General features: G+C 36.7%; 2 protein-coding genes across 5 annotated transcripts in view; one reads left to right on the forward strand and one right to left on the reverse strand.

Moving 5' to 3' along the window:
• LOC138697977 (tyramine receptor 1-like) overlaps positions 1 to 22,666 on the forward strand; it is a 689,651-nt gene that overhangs the window by 197,365 nt on the left and 469,620 nt on the right. The window lies entirely within an intron of this gene.
• The window catches only part of LOC138697964 (glucose dehydrogenase [FAD, quinone]-like), a 28,386-nt gene continuing 21,638 nt past the window's right edge, over positions 15,919 to 22,666 (reverse strand). For both annotated transcript variants that reach the window (XM_069823589.1, XM_069823590.1), the window contains exon 2: positions 15,919 to 18,149. In XM_069823589.1, the coding sequence (XP_069679690.1) occupies positions 16,269 to 18,143 (1,875 nt within the window). In that variant the 5' untranslated portion in view covers positions 18,144 to 18,149 and the 3' untranslated portion in view covers positions 15,919 to 16,268. The remainder of the gene's footprint in view (positions 18,150 to 22,666) is intronic.

Raw genomic sequence — 22,666 nt, forward strand, 5'->3', positions numbered from 1 at the left:
TATTAAGGTACAATAAAATTCAAAATAATAACTGCAGGCCATTTTAAAATAAATCTGTTGGATGTAAATTATTTCTTAATTTATTAGGACCATAAAGGTATTGTTACAAGCGATAGATTGAATCATTTTTATCTTAATAATTTAATGTAGGATGATTATTTCGGGAATTGTTATGCTCTAAATTGTGAGGATATCTTAATACTTTTTTAAAATATAAATTTGGAATATGTTTCCAGTTAGTAAAGAGTAATTCAGAGAGACAGAGGTCTCAAGCATATTTATTGACACATGCCAGAATTATTAAATATGAAGAAAAGAGTTCTTGCACTAACATACTGTTTATAAAGTAACCAAATCTTAAGAAATACAGTATATGTACTGGTATTCTATATAAAGGCATAGGAGTGAATATAAATCTGTTTTAAGGAATTCCTATTTAATATTCCTGCTATAGGAACATGACAAAATAAATACAACGCAGCATGGAAGCTAATTCAACTCTTATCGAATATTGTTGATGAGATGTGTTATAAAAGTTGACCGAATCATTCAATATAAATGTATAAATAGGACGAATAATAATAAATTAATTTCAGTGTATGTAGTATCAAAACTGAAAGCGGTAACTAGTCTATGAATGATGTCTTAACAAGTATAAATAAAATGGACTCTTGACAAGAGACACACATTTGGCTTCAGTAATAACTAGGACTTCAAGGAATTTATGGTAGCTCACCTGTCAGGCAAAACTCTGAATAGTCAGCATTGTCGAACTATAGAAGCGCGATTAAAAAGTATTTTTTTCCCCACCCATTACATATGATTGCTTTTTTCAAGTCCCGGTAATAACATTATTAAATTAATTATCCCACATATTTGGGTGGTGCCTTTCTTTGTTTCTGACATAATTTATGAGAGTTTCTCTTTTACACTTCAATAGAGAAATACAACTTTCAGTGGACAATGAACGTGTAACTCTAATGGAACTCTAAGAACCACAGCATTAATGTTTTCTTCTTTTCTTTCATTCCCGTTAGTTTTCGTTGCAGATAATATCATGCTATTGGATAATTATACATGCACCTTTCTAATAAAATTGGCATATATTTCACTGGTCTCAGAAGTAAAATTAAATGTATAATAGCTTCTCGGTGCAAAATATTTACTGAAAATTATTGTAGGATTTGAATAGAAATGTCACTTCTCAGGCAAGGTTATTCGTGGATGACTGTATAATATACAGAAAAAATTAGTGATAAATCTTATATCACCGCCTTGCAAAACTAGCTTGACGTTATTGAAAACTGGACTACAACAAATAAAATTAAAATCAATGTGAGCAAATGTAAATCAATATGTATCCTTCTGTAAAACACAAAATTAAATTCGTCTCATATACCAATTAAATGGATCACCAGTGTCACAAGTAAACACTTAGGTACTGTATATATTTTAGTAACAAACTGGTTGAAATAAGTCACTAATATTACAAGGATAGCCTGGAAAACACTACATTTCTTTATGCGTATTCTTAAGAAAGCTAACCGAAAGTCAAAAGAATTAATGTACATAACCCATGTTCGGTCCACTGCTGTGGAGTAATGGTAGGCACATCTGACCGTGAAATGAGTGGGCCCGGGTTCAAATCCTGATTGGGGCAAGTTACCTGGTTGAGGTTTTTCCGAGGTTTTCCCCAATTGTAAGGCGAATGTCATGTAATCTATGGCGAATCCTCAACCTCATCTCGCCAAATATCATTTCACTGTCATCAATTCCATCGAGGCTAAATAACCTAGTAGTTGATACAACATCGTTAAATAATCAATTAAAAAAAAGACGTCAGATAAGCAGAGGAAGTTACAAAAGCTTGTAGTGGCGAAGAATTTAAAGCGTCTGTGTTGTTAAAAAAAGGGAAGTACTACAAATGGCAGAAAAAGTGGATAGCCTATATTGATGTATTTGTTACGTGACATTACAAAGGAGATATCACCACATATAGTTGTAAACAACCGTGGATATTTTAAATCTGAAAGTGTACTTTAGTGTAATTTTTTTTATTGGGTTATTTTATGACGCTGTATCAACATCTAAATTATTTAGTGTCTGAATGATATGAAGGTGATAATGCCGGTGAAATGAGTCCAGGGTCCAGCACCGAAAGTTACCGAGCATTTGCTCGTATTGGGTTGAGGGAAAACCCCGGAAAAAACCTCAACCAGGTAACTTGCCCCGACCGGGATTCGAACCCGGCCCACCTGGTTTCGCAGTCAGACGTGCTGACCGTTACTCCACAGGTGTGGACACTTTAGTGTAATCAAGTGTTGCTTTGTATAATAAGAACTGTAGGCACAGTGTATACGGTAAATCTCTATATGCATTTGAAAAGATTAGTAATCAACTTGACAGAAATGTTCGTGTGTCACAATATAATTTGTAATATTTTATTTGTTAATGGCACTGTTATTTTTATTAAAGTATGCGATTTAGCAGTTACATGTACTTCACAAATGTCTTAATTGTTTCAAAAACAACTAAATGCATTTATGACATTTGGCACAATAATATGAACATTTTCCATTTTGGTAATAAATTAAGTGGCAAGAAAATGTTCATGTGTCACACCATATAATATTTAATATTTTTTACATTATTAATTATTCCTTTTCATTATGATGTTCTGTTTATATTTTGGAATGCTTACGTTAAAAAACAGTGATGTGTCTTTCATGAACTCCTAAGTATTTGATTAAGTATCCTGTGAAGATCATAGTTACTTCGAAAATGTTACGTGTGTGACTATGGAATGACCCATCAGTATTGTTAGTATTGTTACAAATTACAAAACCTGAAACTGTTAGAATGGGATCAGGAGTAGTGACAAAAAATGTAATGTTGTAGGCCTACATCAACATGACTATTTTAATCCAGTTTCTAATAGTTTTTAAGGTTTGAAGGCCTTTTGAGGTAAACAGTATTGAACATGTGAGGGAAGGGCTATTTCTTGGTAATGGATTAGGCCTGTATATTTTATAATATTATTAACTATATATTGTTAAAGTACCTAGTAAATATCGTAATATGTATATTATATAATACTGTAAACGAGACAATATCACAGGCTGCAAACTAGATTATTCTTGTTTTTGTATAATTATACGAACATGTCTGAAATAAACAAGACTACCATTGGTTAGGTTAGGATAGGATTACTTATATATTGTAATCAGGCTATATGCACAAATTTTCCAATATACTACTATCATAACTAAATAGGTAATGTTAACATTAATTTTCATAAGTTTTTGTGGTGCAAATTAAAATAATTCAAAGTAAAGTATAACAAAACTCCGACAACATTATAATTATGAACGTCAAATTCTCTTATTTTATTTATTTTTCAGTGTTAGTCCCTTATTTCCCATTGTTCTTTGGATTTATCATTAGTGAAATATCAATTAACGGATAAATTATGTTATACACTCAGTTGATAATATAAATAATATTCACGACAAATATATAAAAACAGGAGAGATAACGAATCATAATTTAGCCCACCGATAACTTTATAACATGGTCTAAAAATTCTAGGTAGATTGGCTTTGCGCGAGACTCTGCATTGTATTCTATTCAATACAAAGGCGTACTTTATCTTATCTCTCCGCTTCGCCCACGTGACAACTATAATTAGAACTCCCTCGTTCCGAACTTGCCTAGGTCATATAGGCCAATAATATTTATCCATGGTCATCAATTGTCGACAGTACATACCGTTGCTTACGAGAATATCTCGTAAGCAAGAAATAATCGATTTAGACCGACCAGACCGGTTCAGAGTTCGTGTCTCGTGGTGGTGTTGGTCATTGTGCCATCTGTTGACGATTATTGAACTACATCAAGCCGGCCTCGACTGCAAACCCTAAAGCCTATATAAAAGAGCTATCTGTTAGTATATATGATCTAGGGTAGAACGCTTTAGAACGCTCAACTTCAAGGCAAGCGTGAAATGAGACCTCTGCCATTGGTTGAATAGCAATTATACTTCTCACCTTCTCTGCCGGCAATATTTACATCTCCTGTCAGAGATTGTGGGAACAGGACGAATAGAAGACCTCCTATTCGTCCTGGTGGGACAAAGTATAGTACTCTTCAGTCACATAGCCACCAGCACCACTATCACAACTTCTAACACCATATTATAAGTCGGAGGCACCGATTTTGGCAGATGACCTCGATGACATTTCCAGTAGGCGAGCCAATATTGTTTGTGTAAGCTGCGAGAATGAGATGCGATAACATTCTGAGTCGTTCATATTTTCATAACAGTAGCTCATGTCAATTATCCTTATTATGAAACACACCACGGTACAGTCCTACTCAAAAAATACCTTTAATAAATGTAAATGACTTCCGTTCGCAATGATTTTACAATACGTCTCCTACATTTTCTAAATTAAATTAATTCTTAATTAAAAGGAAAATCTTACCCTTACCAGATCAATATACAAGATTTGTCCAGTAATAATCTAGGGATCGTCTACAGGTGGTGCGACAATTCAAGTTAATAAAATTACGATTTTTCTTAATAATCAAAATATAATTTGGTTAATTGGGTAAAATTGCATGCTGCGGAAGTTAGATTTATATAAGAGTATAATAAATAGGATTGTAATGGATATTACAAGGGCAATAATTTTTCACACGCACATTGTGAATAGAACAGAGAAGAAATCATTTTAAAATATTCGAAATCGTACAAAACATCGGAGAAACCAATTTTTCCTGCACAAATTGCACCAATTGAAAAATACAATTACCATTCACAATAAATACTGTATTTTATGGATTCTAAAAAGTTGTTTATTAATCTAGAGGTATTAATCTGATGACTATATTAAATTCCAGCACAACATTCATTCAGAATATGTAGAAATTACACTTTGGATTTTACTAAATGTATAGGCCTACTATCAAAAGGTGTTGCATACCCCCTTAAATACTGTACGTGTGTTACCTGTGCGATATCCGATGTTTAATTTTTTTAAATATAATTCATAGTACTGAAACTGCCATATTGAATTCGCACAAATTGTATTATTCGTAAATTTCGTCTCGAAAACCCCTAAGATATCTAATTTAATTTTTCACCCATTTTTGTCCCATTCCACCACTTTAGGGACGAAGTCGGACTAAATAATATCTTATTCGTATTCTGTGATCGCAAAGATCCCCAGATATCGACTTTCATCGAGATCGGATGACATGAGATTTCTCACTCCCTTCTGCATTTTCATCAGTACCTTAGGATATGGTATTTAAAAAATCTAAGAATGTTTAACCAATACGTATTGTAGAGAGTAACCTTCATTTTAAATTTTACGTCTCTAGTTAAATATAGTTTAGTGAATTTTTAAAATCGTCGACTTCTTTCTCTCTCCTCTCTGCTCGGAAGTAAAAAAAAAAAAAAAAAAAAAAAAAAAAAATTCAAGGGAGTAGCCTACATGACATTGAATTTTTTTACATTCCTTATACATTTTACAAACAATTCTGAGAGATAAGATGAATAGTCTAACCCAATTTTATGAGTGAATCTTTGTTTTAAATTTAAAGGCTGCACGTCTGCTGGTTAAACAAAATAAATCGGTATAATTATTTTGATCATTACTGCCTCCCATTTTCCATCCCTTAATGTTCGTATTTCGTAAAACTCAGTCTTATCTATTGACTAAAGATTAACATATTTCCATATACATATATATTTCCATATATATAACAGATTATATTTACATTTCGTACAATATTCTGGTCACGAGACATAATCATATACTTTGTCTTTTCGGGATTTACTACCAAACCTATCGCTTTATTTGCTTCAAGTAAAATTTCCGTGTTTTCCCTAATCGTTTGTGGAGTTTTTCCTAACATATTCACGTCATCCGCATAGACAAAAAGCTTATGTAACCCGTTCAATTCCAAACTCTCTCTGTTATCCTGAACTTTCCTAATGGCATATTCTAGACGAAGTTAAAAAGTAAAGGTGATAGTGCATCTCCTTGCTTTAGCCCGCAGTGAATTGGAAAAGCATCAGAAACTGGCCTATACGGACTCTGCTGTAAGTTTCATTGAGACACATTTTAATTAATCGAACAATTTTCTTGGGAATACCAAAGACACATATAGACTACCTTAATATTTGTTTATTTTTTGGAGGTGTCTGTCCAGAGTGCACAAATACTCGGGCGTGCATGTTTACTCTTATGTCCTACCCATTCCACTGCGACAGAGATAACAGCCGATCTTGCAGCGGTGAGAACTCGCTCTCCAGTTCACATTAAGAAAATCCATCTGCCAAAATCCCTGGCGCGACCTATACATAATTACTCTATCCACTACGCTTGATAAATATAGGTCTCGCAAGCATGGAATACCGACCAGTGTTGCCAACAGTTGTTCGTGTAATCAGGCTTCCGAAAACCCGCGATTTTCTAACAAATATCTCTAGATTTTAATGTATACTTATTATTCAATAATAATAATAATAATAATAATAATAATAATAATAATTAACGGTCAAGATAGAGCATCCACCAGCCAATGCAACGAATATTGCACACTATTATCATTGCCAATGTGGCGCTATAAAGCAATTATGATCACTTTTGTCACAGACACAACATATTTAAATTCTTATTGCACGATATAGGGCCTGTGTTACCGTAAAAACCCAAAGATTCGACAAAACCAGTTTCAACTAGTAAAAACTAGTTTTAAAATACAGATAGCTAGAAAGTGAATTTTCGTAAGATCTAGAATCAATGACAGGTCAGGATTGGTTTGTTTAGGTTTTTTTAGGCTTTTACCAAACAAACCAAACCTAACCTGACATTGATTCTACAGGGACATCATTTTATTTTTACTAACATTTTTAATATTAACCTGTCTATACCTTTAGAGAACCGGAAACACCGCTTGCTCCCCCCTCCAAGACTGGAGTTCGATGATACTGGCGTAAAACACAAATCACTCTACTAGGTATAGGAAGGAAGAAAAGTAGTTCATCCATTTACGTAAACTAGGAAATATCGCGATTTTATGTTTGATAATTTTCATTAGGTTTTTCTTTAATCAAAGTACAGTACTGTATTAAGAATAAGTGTTTTTACTCACGAAGTGAGTTAGCCATGCGAACGTATTCATTATGCAGTGTATATTATACTGTCTACAGCACATTAGCGTACAATATAGAGAAAGAAGTTAAATTGAAAAATAATCATAATACGAATATTTAAACACAATTTTGAAAATGGTGGCCGTTCATTTCGATACAGGCTTCAGTTCATTTGTGCATATTATCGCACTATAGACTATTGCATCTATTTCCAATTGCCAGTTTCGTCCTTCGTACTAGTAACTCATGTTGAAATAATTCTGTACCTACTCTACATACTGTAAATTCAATCTTCACTTCTGCCCGACCCGAAAATATAAAATTACTCAGACATGCTATCTACTGTCCGTCCAAGTGGTTATGCCGCAGGATTGTAGAAAGGGAGGAAATCACGTGACAGTTAATTACTTAACGAGGCCCTTTTATTTAAGTTAAATTAAAGAGCTGTATAATATTACGTAAACTTCCAATTCCTAAGAGAAATTAATGTTTTCAGAAAAGAGCTAAGACAGCCAAGCTATTACAGAGGGGCGAGCAGAACAGAAGCAGGTGGGGGAAATCGGGATGCGACGTAGGCAAACGGACAGTACCTGTGCGAAAATATGATTCAATATTGAAAGCTCTTTCGTCACTGGAAAACGCGAACATATTTCTGGAACGTACTATACTCAGTAACTCAGTACTGCTCACTATCTGCGGTCTTGGTTCTGTGTGGATTTGGAACTTCCTTAGTAGAAGGGGTGGGAGTGAAGTACATTAAAAAACCCAGGTACAATAAAAATTGAAGTAGAAATAAAATGATGTCCCTGTAGATCATAAGAAAACTCACTTTCTGTCAATCTTTATTTTCTTAAACTAGTTTTTACTAGTTGAAACTGGTTTTGACGGATTTCGGGTTTTTAACGGTGACATATATAATATGGAATTATCACTACATTAACACATCCATTATTTAAAAAAACACACACTGAATTAATGAAATGTAATTATGAAAGCCGCTTATAATGCTAATATGAATTTAATTTCAGAAACTTTAAAAATTAAAAACCGCTAGTATTCCCGCTAAGCGAGATAATATAATTTTACCCGCGAGCCGGTTATCCAAAAAAAGCTAGATTTAGCTGGAAAACCGCTGAATTGGCAACACTGTTACCGACGGAAGGAATGCAAATCAAACACTGCGATAAGGAAGAGCGGGCGACGGGTAAGGTCACGAGATAACTTGAATGATATTCAAGAGTACAGTCGGAAGATAAATGACATCGATAGAATCAGTCTTGCATTGTAATAGTTATATTACGACTTTAGTTTGTTCCATTGCAGTGAATGCGTGTCTTGTATCTTACGGTATTATTATTTCATTCATAAACATAAGTTGCGCGTTTAATTAGCTTCGAATTTTTCTCTTGCTATGTTCTTTATTTCCACAATGATGTCCTCATTTGCTCATCTTCTTGGAAGAGACGGTATTTCCATCGGCTCGCACTTTTCCCCCCTCGGCGTGGCTACATACACACGTCAAAACAGACAGCAACGTCACCATTGGTTTTCGGTAATCGTATCTTGCGCGAGCTAGCTCGATTCACATTATACGTCACATCAACGTCACGGACCATCACCGTCCAATGCAAACTCATTCACATTTAACGGCAAGTGACCGTCAGTTTGCCGCCATCAAGACTGTAGGAACTGTGCTCTCGAACAATGCCGATATTTAGCAAACAAAAACTTGCGATGATTGCTGTCTTGTTGGACGAAGAAGAGGCCGAAAGAAGAAAACGAAACAGAATATGGATGAAAGAAATGCTCAGAAAGAGGAAGAATATAGGTGAATATCATACACTATACCGACAGTTGGAGGATGATGAAAGTTGCTTCTATAAGTATTTTAGAATGTCAAAATATCAGTTTTATATTTTTCTTAAAAAAAAATAGAAGTACAAATACAAAAACAAAACACAACATTTAGAGAAGCAATTACAGCAAAAGCAAAGTTGATGGTTTGTTTAAGATAAGTCCTTCTAGATTGTAGTCTAAACAATGAAATGGAAAAGCAATTATGTCAATTAAAACTAATTATTGTTTGTCATTCCTTGCATAAAATCACTCACAGGAAAACGTTAATTATTCCACAGGGGAAAATTGTTAATAGTAGGTTTGAACTGATGATATTCCTGTACGTGTGATGGTGTAGGCGACGGTGTTTGCATAGTTGTCAGATAATGTGACGTAGTTGAGGTCGTCTGATAAGTAACCCTATATGTGATGCTGATAGTGAGCTGGTGGTGCTGATAATGAAGCTGAAGAAATCGAAAGCTGCTCATTGCTTTGGGACTGGAACATCCTTTCTTGAATTTCTTCGTATTCAAGATTAGAAATTAGGGCCTATATTGAAAATTTTTGATTTTGCCAGATTTTGTCTTAATGGTGAAAATTGTTTCACTGTGGCAGTTATGCCGTTAAAAAATGCATCTATTGGGTCCGCACTGCAGGTAGACGTCAATTGCTTTTCTTTTTCATTGTTTTCTAATAAATATTTCATAACGAGAGATGACGCAGTTCCTTCTCCTGCACCTTTTTCTTTGGACGCCTTTGTGACTCTGTAACAAGAGGATCACACAGTGTTCTTGCTTCTGGCAGTACTGATTTTCTTAAGTCCTGTGGATGTGAAGCAGCAATCTCTGCAGTCTCTTCATTTGTATCATTGTTCAGAATTTCTTTTGATTGTTCGAATCATCACTGACTTGAGGTTCAGCGTTTCCTATAGTTTCTCTTTCTTTAATAAACGGGATCAGAAATAACATATAATCTCCATTTTTGTTCGGTGTTGGTTGCTTGTCCGCTCTTAGTCTTCCTCTTTTTTAATGCCTTTCTAAACCGATCCCTTAATGAATCCCACCTCACTTTGCATTCTGGACCTGAAAAGATTGAAATGTATAACAAAAAATATAAATAATTTGCTTTGAAGAATACTGAGATACTGTATATGTAAATTAATATTAAATTTATACATTTTCTCTCAAAATAATGTCATGATACATAGATCATGTTAACTCTATATATATATATATATATATATATATATATATATATATATATATATAAATATATATATATAGAGAGAGAGAGAGAGAGAGTTATATACACTATCTACCAAAAAGTAATTGGGCACTGTTTTTGCCCCTTTAGAACCTCGTGATACCAACTCTTGTTGCTGTAACAGCAGCCACCCTGTCAGGCATGTTCTCCACTAGTTTGTGTAGGATATCCACTGGAATGCGTCGCCATTCCGCCTGCAATATGGCTCTCAGTTGGACAATGGAAGTTGGCCGCATTTCCCGAAACCTTAATCGCCGGTCCAATTCGTCTCAAAGGTGCTCAATGTGATTGAGATCAGGACTCTGTGCAGGCCAGTCCAACCGGTGAACATTATTGCTTGCATACCACTGCATAGGAGCCGCCGAAACGTAGCATCTAGCACGTAAAATCCTGGGTGCCCAATTACTTTTTGGTCGATAGTGTATACACACACAGGTGTGTGTGTGTGTGTGTGTGTGTGTGTGTGTGTGTGTGTGTGTGTGTGTGTGTGTGTGCGTGCGTGCGTGCGTCGCTGGGGAATTTACGCCAACAAACCGTCCACGTCACATCAACACATTCTCCCCGAGAATCCCAGACGGTCCATGACGTTGCCTGTATATATGAACGCTACCACACAAAACGCGTTGTACAATGTTTTGATGCAACGCTGCTGGTCCGTGACGCGACGTTGATGTGACCTATATTGTGAATGGAGCTTAAGTCCTTTTTAGAAATGCAATTCGCTTCGCGCATGTTGCATAATTCTGCACCGTAAGTTCCTACCATCTCTGTTACACTGCCTTTCGTTGTTAGTTTGTGTAGTACGCCTTCATTCCGTCTTGTCATCCCTATCACACTACAGTATGTACGTAGTTTTGTTGATCTGTTATGTAGTGCGCCTTCAGTTTGTCATATCATCCAATATATTCAATTCGGCCTGGGTAGCGTATTCGGTATAGCGCTGGCCTTCTGTGCTCGAGGTTGAGGGTTCGATCCCGGCCCAGGTCGATGACATTTAAATGCGACAGGTTCATGTCAGTAGATTTACTGGCATGTAAAAGAACTCCTGCAGGACAAAATTCTGGCACACCGGCGACGCTGATATAACCTCGATAAATGCGAGCGTCGTTAAATAAACCATAATTTAAATTTCATCGTGCTAACGATAGAATTCTTACGTTCCAGTTGGAAGCTAGTTTACCATACTATATAACGTCTTTGTGTTCACCTAATGCTGAGTTTATAAGAACGTGAGTCTTGTGGGCTTGGCCATTCATGGGCCGTTTGCGCTACGGACAGACGGCCATATAGGCCACAAAATGATCCAATGGTTAGAATAACAAGAAATTTTATAAGACTGCGATAAAATTTTAATTTATAACTCATTACATTATGTATATATTGAATCACATGGAGCATTTCTACACGTGTCTAGTAGATTTGTTTCATGTATGTAAGTGCCGTTGCATTAATGAAAAGAATGATCGAAATTATTTGTGTTCTGACTTAAATAAAAGTGTTGTCAATAATGATAAGAATAAGATTATATTCTGGTTTCAGAAACCAGATTTATTGGACTTGATATACAGAGGTGGGCATAACTAGGTATACAGTTATATAATAGGTATATTAGGTGGATTGAGAGTGTGATGTCAAGAATGATGCATGGTTTATTAGAGGATGATCCAGATCGTCGTTTACAATTCTGGGAAGTGATATTGAACGAAGAGCGTGAAAGTAATGGAATTGTTCGAAGAATTGTGTGGTCCGACGAGGCACAATTTAAACTATCGGGTGCTGTAAATAGGCATAAATGTGTCTACTACTCAACAGTAAACCTTCACTTAACAATTGAGAAACAGCTGAAACAACCAGGCGTTACGGTTTGGGCTGCCTGTCGTGTAAAGGAGTCATCGGACTTACCATTATGAACACAAGTGTAGACCAACACGTGTATCTCAACGGAATCTTGAATATTGCGAGAAACAGATACAACTTCAACACGATTATAACTGCTATTTCCAACAAGACGGACCTCCTGCTCACTATGCCATAAGTGGATAGGGCGACGAGGGTCAATTGACTGGCCTCCAAGATGTCCAGATCTTATTCCTATGGACTTCTTTTTCTGCGGTGTTGTTGAATATAATAAGACCAAATACTGTTGATATGATTCTGTTCATAAGAGAGGCGTGCCAAGAAACTGATGAACATAAATAACTGTGTCGTAAAGTGTGCTTGAAAGTCAAATCTAGACTACAAGGGTGTGTAAATACCGACGGCCAACAATTTAAACATTCAAGATAGTAATAGTAATATTCAGTGTTACGTATTTCTTCATAAAACTATGCTATAGTGCAATTTAATTCAGTTTTTCTTTGTCTCAATACTGTATACCTACGTACACTAAATAATTTGCTTTACATGACCAAGTTATTACTTTTTTCTCCTTGCTCTTCCTTTTTTTTTATTACCTTGATATTTTACTTAATCCAGTGGTGGGCAAAATGAACGCAACCCACAGGACAGGATTTAAATGGCAACTACATACTGTGGGAGGGGTTGCACTCTACAGTGCAGTGACGGATTTACAGACAGTTGCGCCACTACACTCCTACCTACCATATGTAATTAGAATAGTCCATTCACGTGATATTTAATTAATCATTTTTCAAAGAAATTTCTTCGAAATTGGGATTTATATCCTTGCATGCTATTTTCAGTTGGGAAAGGAGATGAGCATCGCTTAAGCGGGATCTGTGGCTGGACTTTATAAATTTCATTTTAGAAAACAGCTGTTCGCACTGGTAGGTTAATGAATACATACCGTCATTTCCCGTAACTCACGATACAACCATTCAAAGATCATTGTAGAAGTAACATAGACCGTTCGTACATAGCTGCAGTGACTTGAATTCAAACTACAGTAGGCTACAGCAAGAATATAGATAAACGAGGTACTACGTTATGGAGTACAAAATTTGAATAGTTGTATCGTGGACAATAGTTACGTTCCAGGACCATAGTTATGGGAAATGACGGTACTCATTATTTTTGAAGCAAACTGTCTAAGCAGTGGATATGTAGTACTGGGCATCTTTTAAAAAAAATTAGCCCCCAGTAGATCTTCACATTCTGCTTTCAAGAAGCAATCATTCTGCAAATCCAGTACCTCTAACTGCAATTCTGGGATAACATTTTCAATTTAAACATGGAAAGGAGTGGCAAAAATATTGAAATCTTTCTCCATCCTTTGAAAATCACTGGATCTGTGTTCTTTGAACTCGTATAACTAATGATCTATTTTAAGAATGTACATATTTAAGTTCGCGTCCTGAATATTTGTAACTGATCCTAAACATGAGAAATGAAATAACCGCCTTTCTTGTAAGTGTGATATCCTCTCGATTCATATGATTCTGCGAAAGACATTGTATCACTAATGAAGCTCCGAAGTACAGCAATCCAGTATAATCCGCCACGTACACGTGCAGTATTTTCATGAAGTGGGGGAAGGGGAAGGTAGGGGGTAAGTTTGATGCTTCGCTGAGGTCTGACGTCACTGCGGCCCACCATTGACTTATCGTTTATATCTGTGTGCTATATAGTACATTTTTGTTGTTCAACGTTTTGTGTCTTGTAACCCATGTGTATTCTCTTGGTATATTAACTGTATAATATTATATCTCAAATGAATTAATCGTCATGTTTATCTAGAGCAGTTTTTGCCTTATAAATTGTATATATTCCCCTTATATTATGTAACTGATTTTGATTACAAGTAATTTTCTACTTTATTTTATATTCTCCTTATATTATGTAACTGATCTTGACTATTTGTAATTTTCTACTTTATTTTATGTCGTCTCCAAGGTATCTTTTTTTGTTTTGTTTTGTATTCTGTTACATAATTTTGTATTTCACGTATGTTATTCAGATCTGGTTGAGTGGAAGAGAAGGCCTTATGGCCACATCTGTGCCAGGCAAAATAAAACTTCTACCACCACCACCACCACCACCACCACCACCACTGTATACTTATGCCCACCCCTGTATTTCATTTTAGTTCACTGACTAAAGTTACAGTGGATGCACCCTTGAAAAGAAATTTCGCTTAGTACGGCACTGTTCGAAAAGTGACGTGAGCAACCGGCGATTCACTGTCTCAGTTTCAGCAATAAAGAATCACGAATTGTACAGCACAGTATTGTTCTCGCCAAGCTTAGACGATCTCACTCACACCACTATGCTGACTCGTGCCTTACCCAAAACATAATAAATCATACCGTGCATGCCTGTTAGTTATGCAGCGTTGTCACATTATGATTCTGAATTAGCCCAGGCGCTGGGCTGAGGCAAGTACGATGTTTTTTTTTTTTTTAACATAGAAGTTGGTAGTTGTCTCTTACGGCAAGATAAGCTGACCTCTTTACTCGGGCTGAGGCCGTCTATGTTTGGTAACGCCGTTATAAAGCAATTCAGTTATCGGACACGGCAAACTGCATAACATAAAAATCGAGAGCATGTTGATGTGACTTCTTTGACTTCTTTCTTTCCTCTGAGCTGGGGTCATCTAAGTTTGGCGAGTACAGTAAATAATAGATGTAAATAATTGACTTACCTTATAATAAGTGCTGAACTGCCGTCTGCTGGAAATACAGCAGGATACTTCTTGTACAATGTCTTCGTAACATATGCATCATAAATGAGGATTTGCTGCTCTGATGTGTAGTGAATTTCCACGAACTAAACTAAACTGCATTGAACTGAAATCAGCTATATGTTAATGCTCTAACTATGGCGTACATTTAGTCTGTGTTATCTGTCTACGTATACTACTCGACACAAAACTTCTCTCACTCGATCTAGGGGAAATGTACGCATTATTTCCTCGGCAGTCAACGTTCGATCTATAACGGTAAAAGGCTAACTACTTTTACTCGAGCGAAGCTTCTTTCCTTGTGATCGCTCTACATGTGTTGGATTTTGTGACTTCTTTGAAGTGAGATCGTTTTCCTCAGCTCTGTAGATTATATTAACTATTAATGCGAGTTACTTAATTTCATAAAGGTATTTTATACCAAGAATGGAAGTATTGAACAGTTCTTAAATAAAGAGCATGTTGTGCTTTTGTGAATGAATACAGTAGGCTACATTTTTATTTTAAAAAGAAGATATGGAAAGCACTCTCCTTTAAAATAATATACCATAATGGAGTCAAGTTAGGCGTTGTAAACGTGAAAGGACACTCTTTCTCCAGTTGTTAAACTGATAATATCGACACAAACAACCACTGTATAACCTCTAACCTAAACTCGCATCCCAACCTTCTGTCGCACGTCGTGCACACAGTGCATACTTACTATTACAGATGTTCACTTCATCTGGCCCAGGTTCGATTCCAGGTCGGGGCAAGTTACCTGGTTGAGGTTTTTTCCGGGGTTTTCCCTCAACCAAATATGAGCAAATGCTGGGTAACTTTCGGTGCTGGACCCCGGACTCATTTCACCGTCATTATCACCTTCATATCATTCAGACGCTAAATAATCTGAGATGTTGATACAGCGTCGTAAAATAACCTACTAAAAAAACTTCATCTGGAAAATATTTTTGTAGGAATAATTTTATTGTTTTCAATACTTAACCATGCATAAATTCAAAGAAAATGTTAAAATTTTTTCAAATTATTATTATTTATTTTACGAATCCAACAGAAAGCCGAGCGTGATATTTTATTAATGTCATACCAAGTAAAACACATGAAAATATCTAAACTTGAAAATCAGATTATTAAATGCATACATAATGGAACAGTAGCCAGTAAAAAAAGGAAACTGACATGTGTGTGAGAGGATATTTAATTGAAGCGCAAGGAATTAAAATGCAACAAAACAAACATATATCAGGTTTATCACCTCATTCTACATGAATTACATGTAAGAAAATTTTAAAGTTATATCCTAGAATGAGACGATAACAATACCATAAATGATAATATTTTACTTTAAGAATCACTCAAATTGGCTTATTTCGATTCCCACTCTTTTCTTATCATATCGGCAGCCTTTTCGGCTATCATTATGGTTGGAGCGTTAATATTACTGCTAACTATAGTTGGCATTATAGAAGCATCAGCAACCCGAAGTCCCTTCACGCCATGCACTTTGAGTTCTGGGCTCACAACAGCTGTGGGATCAGATTCTGGACCCATCTTGCATGTTCCCGCAGGATGATAAATGGTAGTTCCTAATTGCCTCAAGGCACATTCCCAATAGACTCTCGTGTTTATATCTAGTTTGTCACACATTTTTATGTATAATTTTCTTCGCCTACCTTGTTTGGACATCATCTCTTTAGTTGAAATGAATTTCTGGGAGAATTCTATACCTTTTAGAAGAGTTTTAATATCTTTACTTTCAGGATCCGATAAATATCCTGGGAATATTCTGGGATGTTGAAAAGGATCTGATGAATTTAGAAGGATTCTACCTCTACTCTCCGGTCGCATAAGTGCAGGAATCACATGAAGAAGGTCGGCGTCCTCGCTCACCTTGTGTAGAGAAGTATTTGTAGCTTCGTCATATCCTATAACGTAGGATATCAAATTTGCTGAGTCTGTGTCTTTAGCATTTAGTACAAAAAAGTAAAGTTGTACATCTGGTCTGTCATCTGAGACGGAAATGTTGGTTTTCATATATCCGGTTATAGCTGTAGCCATAATTTGCGTCAGAAGACCGGTTCTCTTTGACAAAAAGTTATAATACAAATCCAGCTTATTTGGCGCTGGTAGTTGACTAATTTGCGAATCTCTGATGTTGAATACAGATCCAAAAAACGCAAGATGGTCTTGCAAATTTTCTCCCACTCTCAAGTTTTGAATAATAGGTTTTATACCCATTTCCTTTAAATGGTCTTCTGGTCCTATTCCTGATAACATTAGTATCTGGGGGGAATTTATTGTTCCGGCGGATATAATTATTTCTCTCTTTGATTTAACGGTTCGGATTTGGCCATTGTTATCTTTAAATTCAACCCCATAAGCGACTTTTCTTTCATTAATTAGTAACCTAGTAACATGAGCATGTTTAAGAACATGAAGATTATCATTATCTTTCACAGGACTGAGAAAGGCCTTGGCTGTGTTGCATCTTGTCCCATCCCTCACAGTGCTGAATAGTTCCGCGAAACCTAACTGACGGTCCTCATTAATGTCTTCCATCCATTCGTATCCCATTTCGATTACTGCTCTTTGAAACGATTCTTTGTAATGGTCGACATTTGCTTTCTCTACTGTTAAAGGTCCACCTGTCGCGTGATATGAAATGTTGCCACGACTTTGAAGCAGTGGTTTATAAGTCATGTCTTCAGATTTCTTAAAAAAAGGTAAAATTTCGTCGAAGCTCCAACCATAATTCCCATCTTGTGCCCACTTATCATAATCGCCCTTCATTCCCCTAAGATACATCATGAAGTTGATAACACTACTTCCTCCCAAAGCTTTACCTCTTGGCCAATTACAACGCTTATCTAGTAATCCCTGACACATGCCTGGTTGAGGTTCAGTACGATACTGCCAGTCGATTTCCGTTTTCTGTATGTTAAAGATAAGAGCTGGAATGTCTGAGCTGGCAGTAGGATCTCCTCCAGCCTCTAAAAGAAGGATTTTCCATTTGTTCTCCTCGCTGAGGCGTCTGGCCACCACGGAGCCGGCTGAACCTCCACCTACTATAATGAAGTCGTACTCAGGTAGTAGTTGGCTTGTGGCGTCTTTTGGGTAGTCTTCAGGATTTCCCAGTTGCTGCTGACTGTTAATAAGTGTTGAGATGAGGCCGGCAAACAGAAGACCGCTGACACCGCTTCCTCCGGGAGTTGCAGATGAGTTCAGAGGACACACCTCCATGATATCCTGTAAATGAGATGAAATTTAAAGCGGTATTAAATATTTCGCACTCGACAATAATTGACATTGTCAAATCTATGAGTATATTGAGTATTTCCTTCATAGAGAATTTTTTTATCTCTATATATCACTTCGTGTGTGAAGCAAGGGGATGAATTTCACAACTGACTTTGAGTTGAGACTTGCAGGTTGTTAAATGTGGTAGCTACGAGGCTTTTCGTTGATGGTGTGCAGAAGAGCATGAGAACCAATCTCAGAAAATTATAGGACTCCGTGAAATGTAAAAAAGTATGTTATTGTGAACCTTTGGGTGGCAGAAATAGATTGACTCATGCACATGACTCATGATCCACAAATATTCTATATATTATGGTAATGAAATTACATTCAGTTGTGCACAAGTAGAGAATATTAAAATAGAGAAAAAAGAAAAAAAAAAAACTTTGGACATGTACAATCACAAAAATAATATTATCCCAGCCATCAAACTGCCAATGAAACCAGTTTTAAAAAATGTGGTAGCCAGTTACCTACTGGTATTAGTAGTTTTATGTAGAATAAGAGTCATTGAATTCCAAAGTTTGGAAAATACATCTTGAAGTGTGATTTTCAGGTCGTAATATAGTGAAAATTATTCAGCAATAACGTTCAACAGTGATAGGAAGTGGTGGAACAGTTAAGTCTATATGAGTTTCTAGGTTTTCACGATAACGTGATCAGAATTTGATTTATGGGTATGTTCCATTTCCTGGAACCTGATATTTCCAACGTTTCGGAATTGCATGAAGACAGTAACTGAGTTCAGTCATTCGGTTTAGCCAGGCGTAACAAACTCAACAGAATAACGACCTCTCTAGTCTTACCTTTTACCCTGATTATGGAACCTGTATATAGTTCCGAAACGTTGGAAATGTCAAGTCTCAGGACATGGTGGACTACTCAGAAACCTAATTATGATCAGTTATGTCTAGATACTGGAGAATATTGTCTACAAGCATTAGAGGAGCAGTACACAACTCAGATACAGTCTACAAATAAAATTGCTCTACAGCAGGCCTGCACAAGGTTTGCGCTCTCCGAGCCGGCCTACAGCTCATGAGCGAAATGCAGGTATTAGCTGCACTCTGTATAAGGGTGGACTGGAAGAAGGGGTGATCTCGTACAAAATGTACACAAGGTGTTCATGAAATGAATTCCCATTCAGTGTTTACAAAACTATCTTGGACTATTATTAATAAATAAATAAATATTTATTTTACAGAAATAATAGAAATTCTATAGCTACTTAAATGTACAATATCATTTTGTTATATTTTTATTTAACAGTACATGAAAACGAGGTTTTATGCTGTTGGCAGCTGAAAGGAACAGTAGCCTACTGATCGTAATGAATCATCAGATACAGATGTTCGATTCCTGCCTTTATTAAAGTTGATTATAGAAAACAGTTGCTCACAAAATGTTGAGCCAAACATAGCAATCATTTTCACAGCCAGCCTATGTAGTCGTGGATATTATTGCTAAGGTTTAGTCTTGTAAAAGTTAACCAGACTAGTAGTATCATTCAAACGGTCTTTAGCCCTTAGGTCACATTGAAGATCAATACGTTCAAGCTGTAAATCGTTAAATGTTATGTTTTATTTAACGACGCTTGCAACTGCCGAGGTTATATCAGCTTCGCCCGTGTGCCGGAATTTTGAACCTGTCGCATACTTAAATGTTATCTATGACACTGTTTAAACTGGTGTTGAGCAGTTTCTATCGTTCGAAATTGAGCCATATTACTTTCCCGAAACTGACTTACGGAAAGTGTAAGTTTACGACTGAAATCCCGTAATTTATTCAACACATCAACAATGAGCTGGCCTTTTCCATGAAAAGATATATATTTATAAATTGTTGAAGATTAATAAATTCTAACGTACCCTACCTCATGTAATAATGCAACTTTCAACTCCTGAACCTTTTTACTGCGATCTTCACCAACAAAACCATCGTAACTATGTGTGGACTAGTAATGGCGCATTATATCATGTTTTCCTCTTTCTTTCAAACTCTTGTGGCAGATAAGTATTAACTCCAGCTGCTGTGAAAAAATAAGCATTCTCCCATGCAATATTGAAAGAATTTGCCTGATGAGCACTTTTCTGTCTTTTAGATTCCCCCATTATGTAGCCGTAGAGAGGCAAAGTGAAATAGCTACTGATAAGACACACTACACCAGAGAGCTGCGTGGACTATCCTCTACCTGTAGCAGGCATACGTCATTCCGACGTAACTTTCCGGCGAGCTGTTTGGACGGCTCTCCCGCTCCGAAAGAGTGGCCGCGCTCGATGAGCGCCGTTTGTGCAGGCTTGCGCTACAGTCTACAAAAGAAGCCAGGACGTGCAGGAAGAGACTAAAGGGTAAGCGTTCACTACATTGTATCGCATTCATCTGACGAGTCGCACGGATCGGAAAAAGACAATCTTTGCAGTATTTGTTATGTATCCTCATTCATTACATCGTATCGCACGCATCGGCTCTCGGTAAATCCGTCCATATTTCTCGGATGAGCAACTTTACCGATGCGTGCGGTCATGGCCTTCTTTAATAAATGAATTTTAATCGCTCAACTGTTACGATCATGTTGTGCCATGTTCAGTGTCGCGCCAAAATGGCGGACTGAAAACTTATTTCTCTTGTAGAAAACTTCGAAGAATGATGTAATCTGAGACATTCCCATTGCAGTAATCAAGTCGTTTCATACATAGAATATTATTTAAAAGGTAAAGGTATCCCCGTAACATGCCATGAAGGCACTTGGGGGGGCATGGAGCCCCATGCTTTCCATGACCTCGGCACTAGAATGAGGTGGTGTGGTCGGCACCACGCTCTGGCCGCCTTTTACCCCCGGGAAAGACCCGGTACTCAATTTTATAGGAGGCTGAGTGATCTCGGGGCCGTTCTCAAAGTTTGGCAACGAGAAAAAAACCCTGTCCCCACCTGGGATCGAAACCCGGACCTTCCAGTCCGTAGCCAGCTGCTCTACCAACTGAGCTATCCGGCCGCCAGAATATTATGTAGGCTAAGTAATATCTCTTTCGTTCCTTCCACTCAAATTAAAAATAATGAAATAATCACAAATTCTTATTCGCTAACACTCATGATTAATAGACCTAACCTCAAAACGCCTCTGTTTTCAGCAATGTCAATATCGTACGTCATATGTTTTAAACAGCTAACAGAGAATCCGATGAGACGATGAGACGATGAGGTAGAGCCGTTACAGTGAACGCACTGCACTTACAATATCCGTTACGTGTGATTCGTATGAGGAGTGTGATACGATGTAGTGAACGCTTACCTTAAGATTAAAAGTAGATGCCAAAATTAATGACAAGGAAGGTGTAGTGCAATCATGTCAAACTCCGCCACTGGTGGCAGCTGCCACAGGTTTGTCATGAGCTCTGGCCCAGGGCCTCTCGTGGCCCGAGCTGCTAGAACAGTGCTTCGGCAGGCGGAGACGTAAGAACTTACAAGCAAACATTCTGATAAGGGCAGATAAAAAAAACTTAAATTTTTTCTTCCACCATGTTAATAATGTCAAAAGAAATGCTTATTCAAATTTTCGGCAATCGACCGCTATTTCGAGGCCGTCCAGAAAGTAATTTTTCCTTGGGCTGTTTACAGAAAAAAAAAGTACAATTGCATGGAAAGATTTAATGAAACAAATACAGCATTTGTTGCGCTATTTATCAACATATTCCACACTAGAATTTATCAATAATTTTTGTATCCTTGTGTTGTAGAAGTTAGCCGTCTGGGATCGGAACCAGCTTTTGACAGCCGTCTGCACCTCTCTGTCGATCCCATGATATGACGAATGTCTCAATTCCGGTGGAGAATATGTTGAAAAATAGCTCAACAGTTGCTGTGTCTGTTGTAATTAATTTTTCCAAATTAAATTGTGTTTCCTTTATGTTAACGTCCCCTGGCGAACTTACTTTTTAAGGTCCTCGTAATTGCGGTAGTGTGGCCAAAATTTGTATAAGCACTTCTTTTAGCACTACTAACATGGTGAAAGAAAAAATAACTTTTTTATCTGCCTCAATCAGAATGTTTCTTTGTTAGTCTAAGAAAAGGCTGCGTCTAAATTCATAGATATGATCCGCACTGAATCCCCTACTTTGGGTAGATTTTTAAATATACAGACTTAGAATGGGAGAATGTTTTCTTACGTAGGGTTTTAGCAAATCAAATACAAGGGTTTAGTATGCAAACAGTACTTCTTTATAAGAAAGTACAATATAAAACGACATTACGAGTTGAAAAACTAAACGGACTATCAAGAATTTGATGGAAAAGAACGAGTTGTTCTAGTAAAATTATCTAAAAGTAGATAAACTGGGGTGAGGTTCCAGTGCATTGGCCATAAGTTCGATGCCAAACAGATATTTTAATGTACCGTATAAACAAAATTCTGCAACTATTCGCACGAACTCTCTGATATTTACCTACAAAATTCATCAGGACAACATCAT

Source organism: Periplaneta americana, chromosome 4, assembly GCF_040183065.1.
Source record: "Periplaneta americana isolate PAMFEO1 chromosome 4, P.americana_PAMFEO1_priV1, whole genome shotgun sequence".
Lineage (NCBI taxonomy): Eukaryota > Metazoa > Arthropoda > Insecta > Blattodea > Blattidae > Periplaneta > Periplaneta americana.